The 17324-nt window shown below is 64.7% G+C and overlaps 2 protein-coding genes across 2 annotated transcripts in view; one reads left to right on the forward strand and one right to left on the reverse strand.

Moving 5' to 3' along the window:
* Positions 1 to 1372: 1372 nt before the first annotated feature.
* On the forward strand, positions 1373 to 9117 carry SMPD1 (sphingomyelin phosphodiesterase 1). Its single transcript, XM_072993318.2, is given in 12 exon segments — positions 1373 to 1793; positions 4665 to 4856; positions 4858 to 4890; positions 4893 to 5216; positions 5218 to 5328; positions 5330 to 5407; positions 5409 to 5434; positions 5913 to 6084; positions 6388 to 6408; positions 6410 to 6465; positions 7540 to 7685; positions 7899 to 9117. Coding segments are annotated over 12 exon segments (1830 nt in total). The 5' UTR covers positions 1373 to 1532; the 3' UTR covers positions 8309 to 9117.
* A 459-nt stretch (positions 9118 to 9576) lies between these two features.
* APBB1 (amyloid beta precursor protein binding family B member 1) overlaps positions 9577 to 17324 on the reverse strand; it is an 11941-nt gene continuing 4193 nt past the window's right edge. The window contains exons 5-15 of the mRNA XM_072993317.2: positions 16848 to 16904; positions 16631 to 16734; positions 16012 to 16054; positions 15461 to 15601; positions 15006 to 15133; positions 13652 to 13766; positions 12702 to 12786; positions 12263 to 12349; positions 11362 to 11477; positions 10922 to 11098; positions 9577 to 10302 (exon numbers count right to left, since the gene is read on the reverse strand). Coding sequence (XP_072849418.2) covers positions 10135 to 10302; positions 10922 to 11098; positions 11362 to 11477; positions 12263 to 12349; positions 12702 to 12786; positions 13652 to 13766; positions 15006 to 15133; positions 15461 to 15601; positions 16012 to 16054; positions 16631 to 16734; positions 16848 to 16904 — 1221 coding nt within the window. The 3' untranslated portion in view covers positions 9577 to 10134. The remainder of the gene's footprint in view (positions 10303 to 10921; positions 11099 to 11361; positions 11478 to 12262; positions 12350 to 12701; positions 12787 to 13651; positions 13767 to 15005; positions 15134 to 15460; positions 15602 to 16011; positions 16055 to 16630; positions 16735 to 16847; positions 16905 to 17324) is intronic.

Here is a 17324-nt window from a genome sequence, read left to right on the forward strand (position 1 = left end):
GTTTATTTTTGTTGTACACGGCCCAGAGAAGCAATTTGCTAGATGGATGGTATATAAATAAATAAATAAATAAATAAATAAATAAATAAATAAATAAATAAATAAATAAATTCATTACCCACCCAGAGTTGTGCTGCAACACTAATGGGAGCAGGATACAAACTTAGAAATAAAACAATAAATTGTCAACACTAAAGTTGTGCAGTTCTTCTGTAGTCATGGTTTTCCTCTTCTTCATGTTCACCTGCAGGCCTGTTTTGGCACTTTCATTTTCATCAGAAGTTTCAAGGCACTGCTGCTTTCTGCCATTAAGATGGTGTTATCTGCATATCTTAAATTATCTCTTCCACCAATTTTCATTCCTCCTTCATCTGAATCTAGTCCAGCTTTCTGCATGATATGTTCTGCATACAGACTGAACAGATAAAGGGATAAAGTGCACCCTTGTCTGACACCTTTACCTTTAGGAAACTATTCTGTCTCTCTGTATTCTGTCCCAACTGTACTTTCTTGATCACGATGCAGGTTAGGCATCAGGAGGCTTACCCGTTCCTTTCATAACGACACCTAGCTTCTCACGACCCACATAGGTAAAGACTCTGAAGCCCGAACGCCTGCGGACCTTCTTCCGAAATTTTTGGGTGCCCTCCAGTAGCCATCATATACTTGCGATATGCTCTCGAGTGCCTTTTCCTCTTTTTTTGGAATCCAGCCTCCATTCAGGGTAAAACTCTTGGTTGCAACAGGCATCACGTTGCTTCCCCGGGAAACCCATGCCATGGTCCCCTAGCTGGGCAACCGCTTGGAGTCTCCTTTCTTGGGGCCTGGGGTTTTTCATCATCCAACGCTTCCGGGGTGTGGGCCGTGGTGGTGTCTTCCGCATTTGTTCGCATATTCTGGTTAGGATTTCGACGGATCCAGTCGCTGTCCTTGTAGCCGAAACCGCTCTCCCGCTACCCCGTTCCGACCGACTTGGACGGGTTTTCTGAGAGCGCACGGTCCGTCCCAGGAGGCTTCTGCCAAGGGAAGGGACCCCCCCCCCACACACACAGCTCCCCTACACACACGCACACACACACACGCACCCCTCCCCTTTCGCCTCGCTCCTCTTCCTCCGTCCCGGATCCTCTGCTTTTTTCCGCCTCCCGAGTCTTGGTTTGTCATTTCCCCGAGGGTCTTTCGGAAGGGACCGCTTCCCTCGCCCTCTCCCGTTTCTGTGCCGGTAACAGAGACATCGGGACAGGCGGGGAGGGGCGGGGGCGCACCCATCCCACCCCCCCACCCCCACTGGCGGGCCGGCGCAAGGACCTCCGAGGCCGGGCCGGCCATCTTGGAAGCGGGCGTGCCGGAGCGCCCTGCCTCCCTCCCTGCCTCCCTCCCTCCCTCCCTCCTCCCGGGACGCGGCGCTCCTCCCTCCGGCGCCGGCCTGACAGCCCGGCCGAGCCAGAGCCAGCGCCGCCACCGGGAGCCATCGAGCGAGCGAGCGAGGGCCGGAGGGAAGGAGGCAGGCAGGAGCCCCGCAGCGTCGGATCATGCGGGCCAGGAGCGGCGGCGGCGGCGGGGGCGGCGGCGGCGATGGCGGGGGGCTCCCCCGGGCTCTGGTGCTGCTGCTGCCGCTGCTGCTGCCGGCGACGGCGGCGTCTCTGGCGTGGCTGGCCGGGGCCGGGGCCGGAGCGACCGGGCCGGACGACCTGGAGACGCGGCTGCCCGTGGCCGGCGCCCGCTTCGGCTGGAGGAACCTGAGCTGCCCGGCCTGCCGGGTCCTCTTCGCCGCCATCGACGCCAGCGCGCAGGTGAGCCTTCCGGGGGGGCTCCTTGCACCGCCCCGCCCGGAGAACCCCGAGGGCGCGGGGAGGAGGGACGCCCGGCCGGAGGGAGGGAGGGAGGGAAGGAGGGAGGGAGCCCTCGGCCGGCCGGCCGCCCCCCGCCCCGCTCCAGCAGCGCCCGGTCGGGCGGAGCCGGCGGCCGGCCGAGAGTCCCGTCCCGTCCCGTCCCCTCCGCTCCTCCGCTGGCTGTGGGTAGCTCGCCGGGGCCCCTCGGGACGCGACCACCGCCCCCCTCGCCTCCCCCCCCACCTCTCCTCGGTGTGTTTCCCCTCTCGGGGGGCGGCTTCCGCCTTCTTGCCCAGTTTACGGGGGGGCGGGCGACGGGGCAGGGGTCTGCCCTGACCCTCCCCTTCGCACCCTCTCAGCCCCGAGGCCCACAGCTGCCCAGCAACCGCGTGAGGGGGTGGGGGAGGGGAGGTCCCGAATTGGGCCAGCAACAGGGCACCAGTTCCACCGCCGCCCCACCATCACGCGCCCGCATTGGGCCGGCAGGGGGAGCGTACGTAGCCTTGAGAGTTGTGGGACCGGACTTACATTCTCTCCTCTTCCCCCCCCCCCCGTGAAATGCACAGCAGGAGGCCCGCGGGCGACTGACTGAGCTCCCCAAGTCCCCCCCCCCAATTGCAATTCTGCGGATATACCGCCCTCGGCAAGAACTCGCGCTGTGGGGGAGCGCGCTGGGGAGGCACAGGGGCAGTCGCCCCCCGTCACCCCCCACCCCCACCCCCACCCCACCCTCCCAGGAGCCATGCAGTCTCGACGGGGCTGCCCGGCAGTGTGGCATGGGCGAACCCTCTTCAGTTGGCAGTAAACACCCCTCCCCGCATTGCCCTGACCGGTGGGTGGGTCAGTGGGTGGGGGGTGGGGGCTGCAGGCAGGCCTTCCCCCCCCCCCTCCGCTGGTGGCTTTGGGAGTGTTTGCTTTGCTTGCTCCTTCTGCTCTGGGAGGCCTCCCCAGGCCCCAGCTGGGCTGGGCTGGGCTGGCCTGGCCAGGGAAGAGGTCTGCCTGCGCTTTTAATCTCGTGTATCGTACCCCCCCCCCACACACACGCACACTATTGCTGATTATGTGTGTGTGGGGGTCCCCAGCCTTGCTGGGCGGGGGGGAGTGTCATCCCCCGCCCGGGGCAGGGTTCCCCAAGCAAGCCTGACGCTTTGCTCATGGCGGGATTCTCCCTCCTCGCCTGGAGCAGCATCTGCTCCCCGCTGCCCACTCTGGCCCTGCAGCTGCCCCCCCCAGCACGGTTCCTTTCCCCCCCCCCCGCAAGGCTGGGGAGCAGCCTCCTCTTTGAGGCCGCTCTGTGTTGGAATGAGGGTCAGGTAGAGAGAGAAGCCTGCCGAGGGGGGGGGCTCCACGGCCTGCTGGCACCCCCTCTCCCCAGTAATCCCAGTGGGAGTCGGTAGCTTCGGCCCTGCCCCCCCCCCCCGTTGGCATGCCCCCTCCAGAGAAGGGAACAGGGCCCGGCCCGGCCTTAAACTTTGGGGAACCTAAAGGTCGGCAGCCGAAGGAGAGATCCCAAAACTGTCAGGGGCCTGACATCGGTGGCGCCTAAAGACGCCTCCCCCTGGGATGATAGCGTGAGGGTGCTTTCCCCCCCCCCACACCCTGCAATCGCTGCCCCCCCCCCCCGCCGCTGCCGCCAAAGTCATGTGAGCTCTGGAAGCAAAGGCTCCTTTTGCCCTCTTCCTTGAATCCCATTCTCAACAAACACACACATACACACACACACACACAGAGGACAAGGACGTCCGGCAAAGGCCAGGCTCCGATTCTGCCCTCTCTGGTCAGAAGCCGCTCCTGGGAGCCCGGGCTCCTCCCGAGGGGTCCAGGCGGTGTCCGGAGCAGCTGGTCCGGAGGGCTTGGTCCCTCGGAGCCTCGCTTTCGAGGGAAAGGGGCAGGGAAGGGGGGGGAGGGAGAGGGAGGGAGGGAGGGAGGGGGCGCATCTGTGCCCTCCCTAAATGGGGCTGGCTTCCACAAGGACCAAGTCTCTCTCTCTCTCTCTCTCTCTCTCTCACACACACACACACACACACACACGCACACGCACACGCACACGCACACACACACACACACACACACACACGCGGTCTTCTCTGTCCTTGTGGCGCCTGTAATCCACAGCAGCCGGCAAGAAGGTGTGGGAGGCCCCTCTTTCCAGTGAGTGGGGCAGCCGCCCTCCGGATGTGTGGGGACTACTAGCCCCATCCCCTGGGCAGTTTACCCAGGGCTGGCTGGGGATGATGGAACTCGTGCTCTAGCTTAGGGTGCTGCTGCTGCTGCAGGACCAAAACAGAGAGGAGAAAAGGCGAGGGCAGCCCCGTTGACAGGAGTCACGTGACCGCCCCCCCCCACATCCGGCTCCGGCCGCGGGCTGGGTCTGGAGGGGCGGGCGCCCGGCAGCGCGTCCTGCTCGGCGGGAGGGCGGGGGCGGCTCCCCGGGCAGTCCTGGCCCTGAGCCTGGGGGTCCTGGGGGGGCGGGCGGGAGGGGAGGGGGCGAGCCGATGACGGGGGAGGGGCGGGGCCAAGGGGGCGGGGCCAAGGGGGCGGGGGGCGGGGCCCTCCCCCTCCCCCTCCCCCAGCTTCTCCCGGTGACCTCCTGGCGTTCAGCCCGAAGGACGACGCCCTGCCCTGCCCTGCCCACCCGCTGACCGGGAAGCAGCCCCGGCGGCGCGTGTGGAAGCGGGACCCTGAGACTGACCTCCACCACCACCAGCAGCAGCACCCCTTAGTCCTGGCAACGGGGGTGGGGGGTCGGGGGGGGTGGGGGTCGGGGTCGGATTTCCGAGTCTTGTGATGCCCTCCTCCTCCTCTCCCCCCCCCCCTGTCGGTGCGTTGCAGCTGGAGACCAGCGTGGAGCACCTGCAGCGCCTGGCCGCCACCGTCTGCGTGCGGCTGCACCTGGCGCGGCCGGAGGTGTGCGAGGAGATCGTCCGGCTCTTCGGGCGCGACGTGGTCACCGCCTGGGTCCGCTCCGTCCTGCGCCCGGCCGAGATCTGCGGCCTGCTGGTGGGCCAGCGCTGCGGCCACTGGGGACATCTACTCGGACTGGAACGTGACGCTCCCGGGGGACGCCCAAGCCCCCCGTGCGGCCCCCGGCCCCCGCCGCCGCCCGGGGCCCCCACCGCCCGGGTGCTCTTCCTCACCGACCTGCACTGGGACCGGGACTACCTGCCCGGCAGCGACCCGGCCTGCAAGGACCCGCTCTGCTGCCGGGGGGGCCGGCCGCGGGGAGCCGAGGGGGCCGGCTACTGGGGCTCCTACAGCAACTGCGACCTCCCGCTCCAGACGCTGGAGCACCTGCTGCGGCACCTGGCCGCCACGGGGCCCTTCGACCTGGCCTACTGGACGGGGGACATCCCGGCCCACAACGTCTGGGAGCAGAGCCGGGCCCGACCAGCTGCAGGCCCTCCGGACCATCTCGGGCCTCATCCAGAAGTACCTGGGCCCGCTGCCCGTCTACCCGGCGGTGGGGAACCACGAGTCGGTGCCCGTCAACGCCTTCCCCGCCCCCCTTCGTGCCCGGCAACCAGTCCTCCGCCTGGCTGTACCACGCCATGGCCGAGGCGTGGGAGCCCTGGCTGCCCCCCTGAAGCGCTGGAGACCCTGAGGTAGTTGGCAGAAGGGGGGGGGGTCACATGGGTCGTGGGCCTGGACTGGGTGGGGGGGGGGCGATTGGCGCTCCGCAGCAGGAACCAGAGCAGCCACGGGCGGGGGGGGGGAAGGAGGGGGGAGGGATGTCAAATGATGGAAGGCGGGGCGGGCGGTGGCTCCCTCTCGTGATGCTCAAGAGCAGGATGGACCACCTCGGGAGCCGGTGGCTACGAGGATGACGGGGATGATGGAGGGACAGGAAGGTCTGTGCGGTGCAGGAGGGAGGGAGCCCGGGGTGGGGGGGGGCCGTCTGCTCTGGAGCTTCCAGCCAGGGAGGAGGGAGGGGGAACAAGGGCTTCCTCTCTGGGCCGCTCTTCCTGCCGCAGGTGGGAAGGTTCACGGAGGTGGGGGGGGGAGAGCGGGGTGGGGGCGGGGGCTGGGGCTCCCTTGTGCCAAAACGGCGCCTCTTAATTCCTTCCTTCCTTCCTTCCACAGGGTGGGCGGCTTCTACACCCTCCGGGCCCGACCCGGCCTCCGCCTCGTCTCCCTCAACATGAACTTCTGCTCAGAGGCCAATTTCTGGCTCCTCATCAATGCCACGGACCCAGCGGGGCAGCTGCATTGGCTGGTGGGCGTCCTGCAGAGGGCGGAAGAGAGCGGGGAGAAGGTGAGGGGCATGGGGGAGGGCAAGCAGGGACGGTGGCTGCAGGGCAGTGCTGAGGGGCAGGCCCCCACCCCCACCCCCAAGGAAGTCAGGGTGCTTCTGTCTGTCTCACAACCACCCGGCCACATGGCAGGCAGCTGTGTGCCAGTCTTGCCTGCTGCATCCATTCCTTTCCCCCCCCTGCAACCCACCCACCCCCCGCCTTCATCCAGCCTCCAAGGGCCTCCGTTCTGGACGGGACGGGCTCGGGTCCATCGGCTCCACCAGCGCCAGCCTCAGCCCTCCCTCTGGTCTTCTTCCCAATAGGTGCACATCATTGGCCACATCCCCCCCCTCCCACTGCATGCGCTCCTGGGGCTGGAACTACTACCGCATCATCAACAGGTGAGCAACTCTACCCTCCCCCTTCCCATCGCTCTACCTGGTCATGCTGTTGTCTTGGGCAGGAGAAGGTAGGCACTGCCCCACCCCCAAAGAACAGTGCCACCACATGCGGGGGGGGGAGGGGGGCAACAGAGGGAGTCCGCCTGAATTGCCCTCCACTTGTCCCAAGGAGGGGGCCAAGGGTGGCTCCCTCTGGCTGACCCAGGGTCCGGGGGGGGTTGGGAAGAGGGTTGCATCAGGGTAGGCACTTTGGTCTGTTTTATTGGTGGGGGGGATGTGGGTTGGCTTTTGGCAATAGAGCAGAAGGATTGGCGGTCCTTTTTCGGTGGTGGTGGGGTAAGTAATCCTCAGTCTTTGTCCTCAAACTTTCCCTTTCTTCGGGACAGTGTGGAAGCGGCACCGGGCGAGGTGGGATCAGGGGGTCAAAGTGCTCTGCAGCCCTGAACCTGACCCACCCCAGGCGCAAGGCGCATGCCAGGAAGGCATGGGGAGAAAACGGGTTCCTCCCGACGGGCTGGGTGGCCGATCTTGCAGCCCACGCACCCCGCTCGCTCGTGGGGCCGCCGGTCTGCGTCAGGGAGAGGACCCGCAGGCTGTTGGGCACAGGGTGGGTGGAAATGCTCTCAGAAGTCAATGAGGGCCCTTTTCCTTAGGGAGGGGCGCCTCCCTCCCACCCCACCTTTCACCTCTGAGCCAGGAGTGGAGCCCCTGAGAGCAGATCCTTTGCAGACACCAAGCTCCCCCCCCTTCAGGTGAGGCCGTGAGGGTCCAACACGCCCCCTCTGCTCTGCAGGTGTTTCTGGGTGCCTCCTTCCTCTCCCCCCCCCCCACAACCTTACAGCCACTTCCCTGCACCCACCCCTGCTCGAGGACAGGGTCCGTCGCCCTCTCCTCCCCTCCTCTTCCCCTCCTGTGGCACCGTGGCTCTCTAGGCGCAGGCGAGGGTCTCTGCTCACCCTGCCTGAGTTTCCCAGGCTGAGGGGAAAGCTTGGGGGCAGCATCCGCCACCGGAGACACCTCTCCACCCCACCCCACCCCACCCCACCCCCGCTAACCTCTGCCTGGCCCCTGCAGGTTCGAAGGCACTGTGGCTGGGCAGTTTTTTGGGCACACCCACGTGGATGAGTTTGAGCTGTTCTATGATGAAGAGACCCTCTCCCGGCCCTTGGGGGTGGCTTTCGTGGCCCCCAGCGTCACCACGTTCATCAGCCTCAACCCGGGTGAGTCGCTGTGCTGCTCATGGATGGTAAAACCCTGGGGGTCCAGAGGGCCCCCCCCCCAGGCCCAGCGGGTCCTGCTCTTCCCTCTTGGACACCGTGGCGTGCACTGGGGTGGGGTGGGGGTGCCAGGGTGGACCCTCCCTTGTCTTCCTGGCAGGACCAGGCGCGAGCAGCTCCTGACCGCGGCGGTGGCCTCCCGGCTTTCCCTTCCAGGCTACCGGATCTATCTTGTGGACGGAGTCTACCCAGGAAGCTCCTACATGGTGCTGGATCACGAGACATTCATTCTGAACTTGACGCTGGCCAATGCGCCCGGGGCGACACCGCAGTGGCAACGCCTCTACGGGGCCCGGGAGACCTATGGCTTCGCCACAGCCTTCCCAGCCGACTGGGACCGGCTGCTCCAGCGTTTCCAGGTGGAGGAGCCCCTCTTCCAGCGCTTCTGGTACCTGCTCTACAAGGGCCACCCGCCCCGCGAGCCCTGCCAGGACGTCTGCAAGGCGGCGTTGCTCTGCGCCCTCCGCACCGCTCGGGCTGATGACCCGAAGCTCTGCCAGCCCTTGGCCTCCAGGTTCTCCTTCTTCGAAATCCAGGGCTGGTGGAGGCGGCAACGTTTCTGCTAGCCCCCCAACGCCTGCCCCCCCGCCCTGCCCCAAGAAGCAGCCCTGCGGAAGGGGCGCAGCGATTCGTTCACGGACCTTCATGCTCGGTGCACTTTGTGGTTTGCTGTGGTTGAGGAGGCTTGCCCCCCCCCACCTCACCCCACCCCCCCATGCCAAAGGCTGTTGCCAGAGGGCACGGTGGGGATGATGGGGAACGATCCACATTGCCTTCCCCTCCATGGAGGCAGGAGGGGGGCATGTCCGGGAGGCGCCCTCTTTCCTTTGCCCTTCCTGCTTGGGGGGGGGCACAAAGGAGCACCTGGACTGGACCAAGAGCAGCAGGGCTGCCAGGGGTGGGGGGGGCCGCCGTGGTGGCTCTGAAGCAAGAAAAGACACACCCAGACACACGGAGACCCTTTGCCCCACGAGTTCTATTTCTAGAATTCTCCCCAGCTTCCTAGACTCAACCAAAAGGCCTGACAAGGGAGGCACTGCCAGGCCACTGGTATGGGGCATGTGGGCCGAGGGGTGGCGCACATACTTCCTTCATCCCCCCCCCCGTGCCTCTTAGGGCTGCGGTCAGTCGGCCTCCTTTCAGCCAGGTAAGGGCCCTCAGTCAATCCCCTTGGGCTCAGACCTGCCACAAGAGTCTTAAAATGTACTTGTGGGCTCCCTACCCCCACCACTGCCAACTGACCCACCCCTCCTACTGCGGCCACCCTGGCCCTTCTTTGGTCTTTGCGGGGGTGTGTGTGTGTGTCAGAGTCCTTGCCCCTGCACTGAGCCAGTCTCTTGCACCAGCAATAAAGGCCTTCTGCTTCTGCCTCCGAGGACGGCCGTCTCCCCCTCTTTTTTCTGAACGGCTCCATGTGTGTGTGTGTGTGTGAATGGTTGGGGAGGGACAGAGGAGGCTTTCTCCCCCCCCCCACTTCAATGGCCCAAGCGGCAGGCTTGAGCCCTCCTCACAGCCCAAGGCAGGGGGTTATCGGAGCTGGTTGGGGGTTGCGTAAAGTGCGCCCCCCCTCCCACCCCATTCCCTCGTCCAAGACGAATGGCCAGAGGCTGAGTGAGGCGCCGGCCCCACCCTGGCTAAGGGGGTCTGGCCTGTTTGCCGGGAGGAGGTGCTGGGGGTCCCATTTCACTCATAGCCATACACATCCCCAAGCCTCCCCCCCCCCCCGCAGCAGCTGCACCCTCCGTTTTCACTCAGAGAGGGAAGACATGGGCCGCCCCGGCCAGTGGCCCCACCAGTCGGCTCCCCCCCTCCCTCCAAGAAGGATGCCACGGAGTCATGGGAACGGAGTTTATTAATGATTTTAGTACAACACAGAGAGCTCTCTTGTTACAGCTGGGGGGGGCAGTAGCAGTAGCTCCCCCTCCCACCCACAAGGGCCTCAGTCTCGGGGGGGGGGGCTGTGGGCTAGTTGAACCCACTCACCCACCCCCACACATAAGGGTCTGGCAGCCCTCATAAAACCAGGGAACTGTGGCATTCCCCTCCCCCCCCCAGGGCATCTGCCTTACCCACGGCTGCCCCCCATCAGTCGGTGAGAAGCAGCAGCATGGCTCAAGAGCCCCCCGCACAGGAAAAGGGGGCCTCCTGGGATATGAACGCCCCAAACCACTCCGAAGAGGCAACACGGACAATTCTCTGGGACGCATACACACGCACGCACACCGACACACACATTCCTCATAAATACGCACCTCGCACACTCGCCTTCCTGTGGAACATGCACCCAGAAGAGAAGGGAAGAGCTCTGAGGCGGATGTCGGGCAGGCTAGGGGGAGCCACAGTCGGGGGGGGGGTCTGCGTGGACTTCCGGTTCTCTATGGGTAGGGGGGATTCACGGTGTCTGAGCTCCCTGGCGCTTGGGCTTGAGGGTCCCCAGCAGGGTCTGGACCCCCTTCCGGACCGTGGAGCCCACGCGGCGGGCCACAGAGTCGGCGGGCGGCGCTGGGAGGCAGGAGCTGGTGGTCTGAGGCCGTGCGTCCAAACATTTCTGGTAGCGGAGCTGGAGAGAAGAAGGGTCGGTGGGCCTGGGGGTGATGGTGGCCGCCCCCCCCCCACACATTCCCCCCCCAGCAGTCTCCTGGCCCCTCCTCCCTTTCAGCCTTGCCATTGCCCAGCTCCTCAGCAAGTGCTGTGGCCCACGTGGAATGCCACAGGAAGCACAAGGAGATGCCACGAAATGCCTTCAGCAGAGAAGAGAGTGCAGCTGCGTGCGCGCACGTGGCCCCTTACAGGGCAAAGCAAGACACGCACGCTCTCTCTCTCTCTCTCTCAGGCATCTGCCTTGGATTGGGAGGGGCTTCCACCCTTCCCACCAAGCCCAAACAGGGACTTGCCCCCTTGCAAACTGAGGCCAAGGGGTGGGGAAGCCTCGCCCCTCCCCGCCCCCACCCCAATGCAAGCTGACAGCCGGTGCTAGTCCCAGGTCCGCAGGATGGGCTCCTTGCCGTACAGAGAAGGCAGGAAGGGCGCTGAGCTCCAGCCAAACAAACGGCCACTGGCCACGGAGGCTGCGCCCCCCCCCTCCCCTGGCACTGGAGACCCATCGCTTCGCACCTCCTTGTGCCTCCCTCCCCCCCCCCCCCCGGGGCTGGTCCTCCCTAAAGGCAGAGGCGGCTCACCATGCAGGCGGCCTGGACAGCCTCGCTCAGCCCAGCGGCGTTGGGCTCACACCAGACCATGTGGCAGCGGAAATGGCCGGGGGCGGCAGCCATGATGAAGGCGAAGGAGTGGACGTCCCTCCCGATCCCCATGAAGGACAGGAAGCGCACCCGGCATTCGCACAGCACGGCTTCCGTCTGTGGGAAGAGGAGGGGGGGGGTCACACGGGTGTGTAGGCACACACACACACACACACACACCAGGATTCCTCCCCATCTGCCCCCCCCCCCGCCTTGCCACAAGGAGAGAAGCTCTTGGGGGCCCTTTGAAGAGAACCCGTCTCTGGCAGGGGGTTCTGTCGTGCCCCCCCCTGCCGCTGACCTGCCTCTCCCTGTCACACACCCGAAGAGCCCGGGAGGGGGGCACACTTGTTGTGTGGGGAGGTCGGAGCCCCTCTCACCTGCTGGTGGGTGAGGGTGAGGGTGGCAGGCGCCACGCTGAAGTGGGTGGGCGTCCACTGGTCCTTGCTGCCGGTGGCCAGGGCCAGTTCGAGGGCGGCATTGATGACCTCCATGCCTGAGGAGCCAATTGCCCAGAGAAGGTCAGAGCAAGGCCCAATGCCCGCTGGCAGGGAGGGGGTGGGAGGGAGGGAGGGGAGGGGAGGGGAGGGGAGAGGGCGGTCGCCCAGAGTCACGTTGCAACACCTCCCCTGGGAAGGCAGAGAAGGCACTCCGGAAGATCCTGCACAGAACTCCAATTTCCCATGGATGGATGGATGGACAGATGGACGAGGGTGGCCTCCACAAGGCACCTCACTCCCATCCACCCCCCCATGAGAGTCCCTGCTTCCTTCTATCATTTGCACAAACAGCCTCCTTGCAAAACAAGAGCCCCTGCGCTTGTTTTGCACACTCAGGCAGGCAGCGAGCACGTAGGGAGGGGGGAGATCCCTTAAAAAGATGCAAGCAACCCATCAGGCACTCTTAACCCTCAGAAGTCCAAGCCACACTGCAGAAGGCACCAGCCGAAAGTCCCGAGAGATGTGCACCTCGCTCGCCTTTCTCTTCCATGGGAGGAGACAAGCAAGGGGCCAAACGATCCCTCTCTCCTTGGGCACCCGCTTTTCGCACAGGCCGAAAGGACAAGCTCAGAAATCTTAAGATGGGAAGCCAGTGACAGCTTCTCATAAGGAGGGGGCGAGGGTCTTTCTACGGCCCTTAAGCGATGGAGAGAAGACGCGGCTCGGTCTCCAGCCCATCCCTCCGAGTCTCTCCGGTTGGTGGATCAATTGCCCCCTGAGGTGGTGCAGGAACGTCCAAAGGAAGCCCCTCTCCCCCAACCCCCCGGCACCTCTTTCTTACCCACAGGTCTGGCCACGGAAACGCTGCCCAAGTAGTACACCTGGAACCTCTGGACTGACTCGCTTTTGGGGGCCGGGAACTCGACAGCTGGGGAGGAAGCAGGAAGAGCCATGAGCCAGGGCTGAAAAGGGCAGCCGCGCAGGAGTGCCCGCCCGCTGTCCCCAGGGCTGGCCCAGGCCCCTCGGGGGGGGGGTGAAGCAGGCAGGCAGGCAGGCATCTCAAGGCCCCCTTCCCCGCAGCAAGGGAGACAGAGAGCCCACTAGGCCACCTGCCCACCTGGGGCTTCCAGTGTGGAAAGGGCGGCTGGGGGCAGCCAGAAAGCCCACCGCTGGCCGAGATGCACTGGCCACAGACACAGAGGTCCACCGCCAGCACAGACCCGCCGGAGAGCCCCATGGCAGGCAAGCGCCACCCTCTGCCCCCTCCCCAGGCCCAATACCTTGAAAAGGGATCTCCACCAGCTTGGAGTGGTCCAGCATCATCCCATGGGGAGGGCCTCGAGGCCCCTGCCGCTCCGTCAAGATCTAGGGAGGAGAAGGGCTGGTGGGAGTTTCCCGACAGGAGCCACCCGGCCACAGGGCCTTCTCCCACCCCCGGAGAACAGCCGGATGTGCGCACGTCCCCTTTCCACCCACCCACCAACACCTGACTGGGAGGTGAGCCTGGAGGGGGCAAAGCACTGGTGTGGCAGGCCGTGCCATGCCCACATCTGGCACGAAGGCCCTGGAGCACCTCCTTTGGCTGAACGGCAGGGAAGGCGAGGGGGCTGTGGGGGCTGCCCATGTGCCTCGTGCGCAAGGCAGCAGAAGAAGCAGGCCCCAGAGCCCTCAGACCCAATACGCCGTGGGGAGAAGGGCAGCAGGAGGTAAATCCTCTGAAGGACAAGAGTGCCTCTGAGCACATGAAAAGGGTGCAGCCCTCTTAACCTGAGGGATGTGTCCAAAGCTACTCTGCACACCACCTTCTGCCTCCTTCATACAGCCAGCCGGCTGGGGGTGGGGGTGGGGGGCGCAGAGGCCTCTGAAGCCCCACTGGCCAGAAGGAAGCCTTTTAGTTTCTAAAGGACCAGAAGTCCACTTTGCTGACATGAAAGCAGAGTGCTGTGGGCGGAGGAGAGGAGAGCCTTGGCATCCACAGGGAGCATCTTCCTGCCCAAGCCTTCTGGATCCCGAAGACCAGCTGAAGGGCCCCGGGGTCCACCTTGGCCAAGGGAGGGCACCTTTCCAAAGCCAGTGGGTGGGGTGGGTGGGGTGGGGGCTGTGTACGCTTTGGTAGGGGCCGGAGCCACAACGCTCCAGGAACTGCCCCGATGCCCACGGCGGCTGCAAGCCACTGCCCTCTGTTCTCAGGCAAGGAGGTGGGCATCTGGGTGGGTCGGTCCAGCCTCACCTTGGAGCAGACCTCGTGAAGGCTGGTGGCAACGTCCTTGGCGGGGGCTTCGCACTGGAAGATGTGGCACTTCAGCACCTGAGCCACCTGGTCACGTGCCACGTAAGCAAAGTCCCTGTAAACGGGGTGGGGTGGGGGGAAGAGAGGAGGCAAGGTGGTCAGCTGGCAATGTGGTGGTGGGTGGGTGTTCTTCCATTCCCAAGGAGATCCCAGTGGAGTGGAGGGGGAGTCAGACAAGCCCCCCCCAAGCAGAGCAAGATTCCAGCCCCCCCTCCAATCCTTTCCAAAGAGAAATGCAAGAAACGGTGTCTGTCGATCGGTCTGTCCCTTGCTAGGAACTGCTTTTCAATGGAAACGGGGGGGGGGGGGGGTGGGGTTGAACAGAAAAAGAAAGAGGGGGTCAAAATTGCAGGGGGGGGCCCTGACATACCTCTCCCTGAATCCCAGAGTGAAGCATAGAGAGAAGAGAAAGTGCTAGAGGTTAGCAGGACCGGAGGGGTGGGGGCAGTCCAGGCCCCTTCATTCCCACCTGGACCCCCACCCCAGTCACCCAACTCCCTCTTATCCCCCACCCCTATTTTAATGGCTCAGACCACCACCACCAATAACAACCTCTCCCCTGCTCCCCCCACAACACTCCCACCCACCCCCTCTTCTGGAAGCCAGGCCCAAAGGTCCACTTTGCTTTCTCCCTAGACTCACCCCAAAGTGAATTTTTATAATTACCCCCAGAAACCGAGCAAAACGTAAGCTCTCAAGGGCCGGCTCAGCAAATGCCAAGGTTAAAACAGAGTTGTATTAAACACCCTGCGAGGAAGCAGGGGATCCGCACGCAAGGGGCCCCTGCCCCACAATGCCCGCCTGCTCCCAACCCTGCAGCCAGAGCGGAGAGCAGTGAGGATGCCCACCTGGCCTCCCTCGGCAGGGAGTTCCACAGGCCCTCCCTGAGAGAAAGGTTTCGCCTTCTTTTCCCTGAGGACCCCTCGTTCCCTTGTCTCAAATATGTCCCCCACCACAAGACAGCTGGCCCAGGGGGAGACCAAGGAGGTCCCGAGGCACCGTGGGACCCACACAGGTGGGGACAGCCCAGGTCCTCAAGCCAGGACAGTCCTCTGGCCACCAAATGACCGGGACTGACCCTCCCTAAACAGATCCAGGAAGTGCGGGCACTGCGTCAGGACAATGGGGCCGGGAGGAGGGGCTGCTGCAGCCCCAGCCTCGTCCAAAGCACCCCAGTGCCGACCGCCTCCGTGCAGGCACGAGGTGCTCCCGGTCCATCCTCTGTAGTCTGATGGGATTCTGCAGCAAAAACCTCTTCCCGCCGTCACACCCCCCCCTCCCGCCCCCCGCCTACCTCCCAGTGTCTCTCCCGACGCCCCAGACGCGGATGGCCCCGATCGGCTGGCTGTGCAGCACCGTCCGCTCCTCCGGGTCCAGCAGCGTCAGAGCCTCCTTTTCTAGGACCAGCAGCATGGGCTTGCCCTGTGGGTTCGGAGGAGGGCAGAGTCAAGAGGGGGGGGGCGGGGGTTGTCCCATAGATGAGCAGCAGGATCAGCCCGCCCACCCCCATCCCCACCCCAGGCCGGCTACGCTCCCTCTGGCACTCTCCGGGGCCCACCTCCCATTCTGTCCGGGGGTCCCTGGAGGTCTCACGGCGGAGAGCCAAAGGCCGAGACCTCCCACCTCTCCCACCCCGGGGGGGGGGCTCCTGTACCTAGAAGCATCCCAGAGGCAGCCCCCCATTCCTCCCCTTTTCCCAGCTGGGGGTCCCCGGCCTTCCTATACTCGCCTACCCCCACCTCGACTCACCTCTCCCCAGGAGCCACCCAGGGGGGCCCGGTTGTGGCCCGAGAGCTGCCGGATGCAGTTGCTGACCGCTAGGCTGCTCCGGCCCAGGGCCAGATCCTCCTCCGCCACCTCCACCCAGCCCAGGGAGCGCACCAGGAAGCTCTGCCAGAGGAAAAGGGGCAGGACGGGTCAGCTGGCCCTGCAGGTGTAAAGAGCAGCCCCCCCCGCCCCCCCACCCGTCCCTAAAACGCAGGTCAAAAAGTGAGGAGGAACAAGGCCAGCCTCACCAGAGAGCCGGGGACACTCTGTCCAGCCTCTACGCCACCCACAAGCCGGGAGCAGAACGAAAGTCAAAAACTGAAAATGGGGGGGGGGGAGAGCCTGTGGATGGAACAGAGAGAGAGGGCCCCCCCACCTCCTTTTATCCTTCCTGCCTGGAGAGTCTCTGGGACAGAAGGAGGGGAAAGGGGGGAAGGGGCACTGGGCACCACCCCTGCAGGCCCTGCCTCTGAACCCCGCAGTGCCCGGGGGGGGGCACCTCCTCACAGCAGCCCCTCCCTGTACTTTCATACCTTGGACCCCCAGGCGGCGCCTCCTTCCTCTTGCAGGGAAGACCTGGGTAAATGAAGGGCAAAGTATGTGTGTGTGGGGGGGGTGTCACCTGGCGCCTCAGTACCCAGGCGCCCCAGAGCGTGCGCCCGTCCATCCCACACCGCTCGTGGAAGATCAGCCACAAACCCATAAAAGGGTCTCCACATCTCATGTTGCAAAAAGAGCCCCCACTCCCCATCCTTGAAAAAAAGGATGGAACTGCTGCAGTAGGTCAGCCCCCCAACCGGGGCCAGATCCGCTCTTCCTGCTGACCAGATCCACTTTCTGCACTGCCTGGGAGGAGGGGGCGCCTCCCACCCACTCCACCCCCTCCCTGAAACAAGGTAGACTTGGGAGCTCTCTGAGCCTCACGTCGACGTGACGCTTAGCCGTGGAAGGGGCTGGAAGGACCCCAAGGCAGGCCACGAACACTGGCCAGTGGAAGAGAGACACGGCCCCTTTGGGGGAAACTGAGTGGACAGACACGGGTGGGGGAGTTGGGGAGCTCCCCAAGACATCCATTTAGCCAAGGGTCAGCCCTGAGGCTGGGTGGGGGCCCCTTCCCGGCCCCCCGGAGCCCCCACGGCCCCTTCTACTCACTGTGTGTCGGGGGACCCCACGTGCAGCAGGCAGGAGTGGCCTTCGTCCAGCGACTGGGCCTCAGGGGTTCTCTCCTCCTCCTCCTCCTCCTCAGACGGGACCTCCTAGGGCAGAGAGAGAGCGAGAGCCATGGGCATGGAGCCTGGCACACCAGCCTGCCCCTCCCCTTCCCTCCCCTCTCCTCCCCCCCCCCCCGGGAGGCTGTCGGGCCACCCACCTTCCAGACGGTGGCCTCCTCAGACTGTTCAGCCTGCCCAAAATCCATCCAGGTGAGCTGCAAAGGCAGGAAGAGGTCAGGCTAAAGAAAACATTAAGCAAAAGCCACCCCCACCCTCTTGCCCCCCCCCCAACTCCACCGTTCCTGCACGCAGCCACACACCCGATAGCTGCCCGTGTGGCAACGCTGCCCACCTGACGCCGGGAGGGGGGAAAACATTCCTTTTTGACCTGGAGGGGCACAATCGCCATGCCAGCAGAGGGCAGCTGGGCACAGCCCAGAGGGGGTGGGGGGCTGCCCCTCAGGCCCACAAACAGAACTTGCGACAGAGCAGAGGCCGCTGTGGGGCACAGGCTGCGCAGCCCGAGGTCTTGACCCCCTTCCTCCAGAGGAAACGGGGCAGCTGGAGGCGGCAGGGGACCCGTCGGTGGTGCCCCCAGGAGAGCCGCCTCCGTCTCCTCTTTCCGAGGAGTCTTG

The sequence above is a fragment of the Pogona vitticeps genome, chromosome 3, assembly GCF_051106095.1.
Source record: "Pogona vitticeps strain Pit_001003342236 chromosome 3, PviZW2.1, whole genome shotgun sequence".
Classification (NCBI taxonomy): domain Eukaryota; kingdom Metazoa; phylum Chordata; class Lepidosauria; order Squamata; family Agamidae; genus Pogona; species Pogona vitticeps.